The 8,979-nt window shown below is 31.8% G+C and overlaps 1 protein-coding gene across 1 annotated transcript; it reads left to right on the forward strand.

Moving 5' to 3' along the window:
• The first annotated feature begins 3,729 nt into the window (after positions 1-3,729).
• Positions 3,730-5,468, forward strand: LOC122402220 (DNA replication complex GINS protein PSF3). Its single transcript, XM_043404830.1, has 4 exons — positions 3,730-3,840; positions 3,965-4,109; positions 4,624-4,753; positions 4,917-5,468. The coding sequence occupies exons 1-4, from the start codon at positions 3,735-3,737 to the stop codon at positions 5,142-5,144; spliced, it is 609 nt and encodes a 202-aa protein (XP_043260765.1). The 5' UTR covers positions 3,730-3,734; the 3' UTR covers positions 5,145-5,468.
• The last annotated feature ends 3,511 nt before the right edge of the window (positions 5,469-8,979 follow it).

Below are 8,979 nucleotides of genomic sequence, written 5' to 3' on the forward strand. Positions count from 1 at the left end.
GATGTAAGAGATAAATTTTAAATAAGTTATTTATTATTTGTTATTTACAAATAATGTATTTTTTATTTACAATGTAATAAAAACATATAAAGTACAACTTTCTTGAATAATCTAGAAGTGCATAATGTTCGAAGAGACAATACTGAAGTATAATATGAAATAATTAAATGTTATAAATAATTAATCATTACACAAAACCATTTCATTCGCATACAACGCACTTTAGAGGCTTGTAAGTGTTCCAGTGGAATCACAATATAAGCAATGTTAGTCCTAAAGGCAAGCAAACAATATATTGTTTATGTTTTCATTGATATCTTATAAGAGTACAATATTATGGTTTTAATTAAGAAAGAAATGAATGAAATTTAAACTAAACCAAATATGTATGAAAAAGTGTTCCATAATTACACGTATTGACACAGAAATTTAACGTCGGTTGCGTTTACAATGTACAGATATAAATATAAACGTGAAAAGTATTTAGTTATTAGGCATTTTTTCATACGTATCTATTTTCATTTCTTTTTTAATTAAACGAGGCGTCCAACTATAATATACTTACAGCCACATTGTCATCAACAATTTGAATAGTTTTTGAAAATGATTTGTTTGGCTTAAAACGTAAACAATATTGTATAAGTTTGCTTTTAAAATTGGCATTGTCTATATTACATCATTTACGTTGTAGTTATTTCAAACAATAAATGATATCAATGGACATAGAAAGAAACGAGTGCTTTGAATTAAAAGTAACAAGTAATAAATAATGTTTTATATCGATGATCATTTATAAAGAATGGTTGATTTAATGTTAGGATCAAGTTAAATATGTATCGACGATTGCCAGTAGGTTTTTTTTTTTTTTTACAAACACTCGTATAAATAAATGTACACGCGATACACTCGTTTCCCATCGCTAATTTTTTACCGAATAATGACCAATCGACAAGTACCTAAGAATCATTAGTCAAGGAAACGAGTTGTGAAAGAATGGGGAGTCCCAAAAATCGTTTTTTTCGCCGGCCAGACTATAGTCTTATTACTCGATCATTGTACCTCAACAACGTTCATAATTTTTAAACAAATTTAAGAGTAGTTCTCTTTATGTGCAATTTTTAAACCAGAAATTGTATTTTATTGAGTTACAGTAATTTATAATAACATAGGACGATAAACCGTACGAATTAAACTGCATTTTTAATTATAATTTTTTGCTGGTACAGCATCGTAATACCGTTCGTACCGTAATTTCCTCAAATCTATGTTTCCCTGATCAGAATCAGAAAAATTATTAGTCATGTATGGTCGCAAGAAGGTGATAAATTTTTTTATCAAGAGCCACTTTCAGGAATCAGTTTCTTTTTCACTAATTATTATTCTGAACGATATTTTCTACTTTACATTTGTCGTTGATATCTAGTTCTTTTATAATTATTTGAACGTTTTTCGTTTTTCTCCCATATTAATTAGCGACAAACCCAACGAATCTATTTTGCAAATTCTGCACACGTTTCTATTCATATTTATTGTATTAACAACCTACGAATTTTCGATTTGCAATTTCTAACAAACGACGCTCTCGAGCCTGAATGCTATTATAATAATTTAATCGCAGACTTTGAATTTGCATTCAGAAAGATACTACGTAAAAAGATACGTTATTAAATTGCATATCGAAAAACGTGTCGCTGGCAGTTTGCAGTTCGTAAGTTGCAGCGAAGGATACATATATATGTATATATATGTATTGTTAATAAAATAAAAAAATAAAAAAAAGGAAATTAAGTAACGAACGAAAAATATTTTTCACGGGGACAAAATTCTTATGTACGGGAAATATTGATATGCGAAACGTATGATGTGTGTGAGAGAGATAGAGCGTGAGAGGCCACGGAAAGGAATAAATAAAATAAAGAATGAAAAAGTAGAGTGAAAAATTACTATCGAACGATGGTTTGGCGGTCGTAACTCATTGACGGTACGCCAGAAATTGTAATTCGCGGTTAAAAACGTGACGTCAGGGTTCCTGAGTGGCGGGAGGGGACAGGTGGCCGCATGGTGGGGGTAGGAAAATCGCGGGAAAAGTACGGGAGTAACTAACACTAGTGTTATTATCGTAATTGTAACGATTAATGGTAATGATCATAATCTTATTGATAAACGCTAAATGATAATAAGGGACGTGGATGAAAAAAAAAAAGGAAAAAAAATGGGAAAAAATTTCACAATCTTTTGTGATCAAATGATAAAAATAATGCGCCCAAAAACCAAATCGTTTCGTAAAATCATTCATAGGGTTGACGAATCAACGCCGTTTCTTTCTTACTTTTACCTTTTCATTCTTTTATGATAAAGAAACAAAGGGAGAGTGAGAACGACAGGATGAGAGAGGAAAGGGAAGAGAGAGAGTGAACGATAGGGGGCAGGGGGATATCCGGGGAATGAAAAATGGAATGTTGCGAGAGGAGAATGCTCTCTCATTATACATATATAAATATATATAATTATTATGTAATAATTGTCCATACATCTTGAAATGTCGAAATAAACGAATAAATAAAGGCGAGCGGTTTTTATTGCCATACAAACTGTCTCGTAAGGAAAGATGAATAACAATATGCAAAATAATATGGTATGTTCTAATGCAGTTACATCAACATCTTTCTTTCCTTTACTGTTCTTTTGTTCATTTTCAAACAATTTGTATATTATAATTTGTTAATCCAGTCCCACAAGGGGCCACACGTAATATCCATTTTTAGTGCGTGTGTATTGAAATATTTGGTAAAACTCTAGAAAAACTACTGTACTCGTGTATTGTAAAAAACGATCTTTCGGTTTCAATCAGGGTTATGGCAATATAACCGATATGCAGCGATAATTGATATTACATTAATAATAACACTTGTAATAATGTTACAATAAATGTTAGGGCCCTTTTGTGAACTAAGCACGAGCCAGTTATGAAGGGACTGCCTACACAGCTCAAGGAGTGAGGGAGATGCGAGATGTATTCGTAATTTCTATCTTTCTCTGTGTGCTTGTACATAGTTTCACATCGAATTAAGGGTATACACTGTTTTACTGTGTTATACACTGTATAATAATAAACAGTGTCTAAAACTTATTATTATTATAATAACTATGTAATTCACTGTATATCTGTATATGTATCTATATATATTTCAGGACGACATCTACGATAAAACGCCCAAGTTTGTCGAGAAATAATTCCACTTCTTGTACACTAGATGGCGTCCCGATTATTTACGATCGAAAACTAATTTCAATTTATTTATTAATGCAACAATAGGGTACTCAGTAATTTAGATTACTTGTAAATACTCCACAATTAACGCCAAAGGTCCAAATTTACCTAAAAACAGTCCTATTCCTGTCCGTTAATGACTTGCCTGTGGCTTAGGTCAGCGATGTCTTCTGACAGGAATAGGATTGTTTCTAGGCAAGTTTGGACCTTAGGCGTTAATTGTGGAGCATTTACAAGTGATCTAAATTACCGAGTACCCTATTGTTGCATTAATAAATAAATTGAAATTAGTTTTCGATCGTAAATAATCGGGGCGCCATCTAGTGTACAAAAAGTGAATTATTCCTCGAGAAACTTGGACGTTTTGCCGTAGATGGCGCAGCAAAATACAGCATAAAATGCCGCCTAGCGTCGAAGTAGTGCATGAAGTTATTCCCGCGTTTTTTTATGTAGAATTATTGAAATGGCATTCCATCAAAGTTACTCGCCTAATTATTTCGCGTTGAATGATATTTTGTGCACCGAGGAACGTTTATTCTGCAAAATCGAAGTAGAGTTGCCTGGATTAGGTAATAATTAATTTATAACAAATTGTAAAATGTAGTTTGAACGCAGTGTTTAATGTACAATGATTTATGTAGCATAATGAGGACGTAGGACACAGCTAAAATGAAAATACTCTATTTGTTTAAGGTTTCTTGGATTCCTCGTCCCAAACGGACAATTTGAGCGCGGGAACCAAGGTACAATTCCCATTATGGTTGGCAGAATCATTGTCAAGCTTGCAGAATCGCATAATCAGCGTCGATGTACCGAGTATATATAAGGAAGGATATAGGTATGATTATTAATATTTTTGTTTATTCCTGCTGTTCTCGTTGCGTCTATATGGCCATAAATGATATTTAAACTTCTATGGGCCAAGTTCTTAATAATTCTGTTTCATATAAGTTGTAACATTATATTTTTTATGTTATCCTTTGCTTCTAATTTAAACAAATGCTAAAAATAATATGTTACTTTAGTAAATTGTGTTTCTATGTACTTGTACAATCAAAAAAGGATGTAGGTGTTTCTAGCATTTCTAGACAAAAAAACAATCATTTCAATAGCGGGCTTGATATATATAGCCTTCTCGTGTTGTTAACCCATTCGAGACCGATTGCATACCGTGTGTTTAATGGAGAGTAACTTTTCTTTGCTCCTGGGGACGGTTGTTTGAAAAAATGGCCGTCTCGAATGGGTTAAAGGACTTTGTTAGTACGTTTAACTTTGTGGTTGCATTCCCTTTGTGTTTTAAATGTCTTAAGGAGGTTGTACGGTCTAGAAATTTGAACGAACCTATCTCCTAGGGAAATTTTAGAAGCCGCTGCGGATGCTGTTGGTTTAAGCAAATGGAATCCTTACTTTTACGAATTAGGAATTTATGTACAGAAGTTCGGGGCCAGAGAATCCGAACTGATAACTAAAAGTTTGTTACAGGTAAATCAGTTAACAGATCGTAAGTATAGAAATTAAATTCGACTTGTACAGTAAGTCAGGCAGCTAAAATTTGGAATAGCTCTGTACTTTTTCAAGATTATCGTTGTAAATTCAAAGTACATATTGTTATAGGAATTTCAGTCGTTTCTATTTTTATTTTTAGACGTTTAAGTCTCGTTTTCGATTAGTTATGGATTGGGCTCAAAACCCGACATCCGATCCAACGTTGGATATTAAACTTCCTCGACTCGAAAGGAACATTTATCAGTCTGGAATAAAGGCTAGAGAACGTTTGTCAGAATGGCTGAAAATGGGTACTAATAGCATTCTTCCTTCTGAAATTACGGCGAACTTAAAAAAACGCAAACGCGTGGACTACGAGCTCGATTAACATTTTTCATAAAGCATAATTGCACGGATATTTATTATTTACTTGGTAATATTTTTAAATAAACCTGAAAAGACTCTGATCTATCGGTGACCAAAGCGAATTGACCGCACAAGCGTGGACGTTGATTGTTTAATTGTATCATCATTAGCTTTTAATTTTGAATACAATTGTTCTTACTTGTTGCGCGTTTTCGTGACAAATCTTTTACTTCTGAAGGTGTTGGAAATAACGAGAACAGTGATAAATATATGAAAAGCATAAAGATACATGAAAAGATGAAGATCCAGAAGAATGTGTGTGTGTGTTTTGTAACAGAAAATGTTTGACGTGCGATAAGAAACATTCGTAACGTAATTTATTTATTATATTCTTTAATTTCATATTTCTATTAACTAATATAGTTTACTTTACACGTTGTTGTTCAAGTTTTTCTTTTAAATGTAATAAAAACAAAACTCATAGAAAAATAAATACAATAGAAAATATTTATGCAGAAAGTCGATACAAGTTGTCTTTTGTTTAACCACTTTCCTTGTTTATTAATGACAATGTTTATCACTTTGACTAATTTACAATTTGATTGCGCGCACATTTATTACATAAAAAACTATATTTATATATTATATTTCGCATTACGATTTAGTACTACTATAGTATGTAGTAATGTTTAAAATATTCGTAAATTATTTGTATTATTGCTTCCTATCCGGCCATAAATATAAAATCTAAGAGAAATTCCGACGAACGTATGAAATCAGCGATTTTATTATTGTAAAATGTTTTTCTTATTGAGCAAAAGTATGGAACAAGAAATAAAATGTTTGGGACCATGTAACTTAAAATAATTGTGCCATTAGAATCATTACATATCTTCTTAGAAATCCATTCGCGAGGATTCGAATAATTGTCGTAAACGTTAATTAAAAAATTGACCCTGCTAAGTTCCTGAACGTTTGCCATAAGTGAATTTTACGTTTCCTTTAATTATTTATACGAATGTCCCTTATACTAATTAGATTATTTTAATTTAATTACATTACCAGATCTTAGCAGGATTGCTTAATCGTTTCATTGTTTTTTAAACACAAGACTGAGCAATACTTGGCCTGATAACAGATGGAAACAGCTTTTTATTTCTATTTTTGTTTCTAAATTCTGAAAACTTTTTAATCGGCCAAAATAAAATAACAGTAATAATATTTGCAATATACAGGGTGTTCGACTACCCCTGGGAAAAATATTAATGGGGGATTTTAGAGGCCAAAATAAGACGAAAATCAAGAATACCAATTTGTTGATGGAGGCTTCGTTAAAAAGTTATTAACAATTAAAGTTCCGCCCGTACTGAATTTTTTTCTCGAAAACGGGTAGGATTTCGGGGGTAGGTCTATTCACCAAAAATGATTGTAATTGACCCTCGCAACCGAAAATAATTTTTTCAAAACGATTTGAAATTTTTTTCCCCGTCGGAAAACTTCGCACCTTCTCGAATTTTTTCCTTGAAAATGGTTAGGATATCGAGGGTATGTCTAATGACCAAAAATTATTGTAATTAATCCCTGTAACTAATTATAATTTTTTTAGAATGATTTGAAATTTTTTAATTTCGCCTAAAGATTTCACACCTTCTCGAATTTTTTTCTCGAAAATGGGTAGGATTTCGAGGGTATGTCTAATGACCAAAAATGATTGCAATTGACCCCTGTAACTAATTGTAATTTTTCCAAAATGATTTGAAATTTTTTTTTCCGTCGAAAATTTTCAGCACCTTCTCGAATTTTTTTCTCGAAACTGGCTAGGATATCGAGGGTATGTCTATTGACAACAAATGATTGCAATTGACCCCTGCAATCGAAAATAATTTTTCCAGAACGATTTGGAAAAATTTTTTTCGCCGAAAAATTTCACACTTTCTCGAATTTTTTTCTAGAAACTGGCTAGGATATCGAGGGTATGTCTATTGACCAAAAATGATTGCAATTGACCCCTGCAACCGAAAATAATTTTTTTAGAACGATTTGAAATGTTTGAATTTAATTGTTACTAACTTTTTAACGAAGCCTCCATCAACAAATTGGTATTCTTGATTTTCGTCTTATTTTGGCCTCTAGAATCCTCCATTAAAATTTTCCCCAGGGATGGCCGAAAATTTGTTGAAATTTATCACCTTTTTAGTCTATTAACTCGAGGTACATCACATGCGACAAAAGAACCGCTGCATACAAATATAATTCTTTAAACGCTAGCATAAATTGGCACAACAATAATTCTACGCAATGAAATGTATTTCATTTGGTAACTAGAATGGCAGAGGCGGGGAAAATTTTATTCAAATCATAAATAACCAATAGAATGAATAAAAAACTTTTATTTTTATTTTTATAACGGTGATGTATATTATTCGATATTGAATATTTTTATTTGAATAACAATTTCCCCCAGCTCTGTAGGATGGGAAGCGAGTGTACTTACTCTTTCGCTAAGAATTAATTGCATTGCAATGGCGTGTGCTTCGTTCTTTATAAAGAGAGGTGCTAAAACTATGTGCTAATCATTTTCTCGTTTCTTGTACGCACATAATTTTAGTAGTGACTTCCATATTATAATACTTAAAATAAATTAAGAAGTAAACGTACATATATGTGCCACTATCCTTTAAGAGATTAAGAATTGTCTTTGTTTTGGTATAATTCCTTTTCTCCTCTACGGAATAAACTGGATTTAATGCCATTATTGAGATTGGGTTTAATAACAACACTTTTTCAGCATCCCGTGTTTTACGCACCTATATTTCTCTAAGTTACGGTATTACTTCGTTAACCGATCAGAAATCGAGTTACTCCTGTTTATTTACTATCGAGATTGGATGAAATCTAGCTATTCACAGCTTCAGTTGTCAGAGAATAAAGTCGATCAATTAACGAGGTATTACTGTCTGTACATAGAAAATAGTCGATTATTATTAAAATCATTAATCACTGTGTCTCTATAATACATTACATTTACAACATGGGGTAACAAGATGATTATCGCGATAACAAAAATATTCTCTGCAGGAATGTATTATAAATAATATAATTAACCCTTTGTATAAATAACAGTAAACTTAATTCCTACGTGTGTAACAATTAATTATAATATTGTCGTATTCAGAGGTCGGTCGTTTACAATTCAATCAAATGAATAGATATTCTTAACGAGGTTAAATAATTAAAATAGAAAAATTGCTATCTGTTAAACATAAACTTACTACGTTACAAAACTCAAATGACACTAAAATGATTCCTTTTAAAAAATTAATAATAATGAACTATTTTGTATATGTATATACATTGGCTGGCTTCGAAATTGGTGGTCCCATTTTGATAGTCTATTCTATTCCTTTTAAAAATGGAAGAAGAGATCGTATAAACTTAGAAACTCTTCTTTTCCGATTGTATCTCGAAAATGAAAAGTTATGGTTATATGATTATTTACCATCTTTAGAAAAAGTCGAATACGCTACCACAGTGAGACCATTTATTTCGACGCCAATTTGTATACGTATATTGTTTCTTTAGAACTCGAGGACCATTCTTCGATTTCGATTACACTAACTGCTAATTCCTCTAATAATTTTACTTGCATGAACGTTGTATAAAATAAATAAAAAAAAGAGAGAAATAGATAATTAATGACTTTATTTAATTAGATTGACTTCGCGGCGACAAGACAATTTCGTGTCACATTATTCGACCTTACCTTACCTTAATTGAGCAATATTTAGCACGATTGTTACTCAAAAACTTGAGATCGCACAGTATTTCAAACGGTTGCCAACTACATCTCTATATAT

Source organism: Colletes gigas, unplaced genomic scaffold (assembly GCF_013123115.1).
Source record: "Colletes gigas isolate AHSC1104 unplaced genomic scaffold, ASM1312311v1 Colletes_gigas_Sc00034, whole genome shotgun sequence".
Classification (NCBI taxonomy): Eukaryota; Metazoa; Arthropoda; class Insecta; order Hymenoptera; family Colletidae; genus Colletes; species Colletes gigas.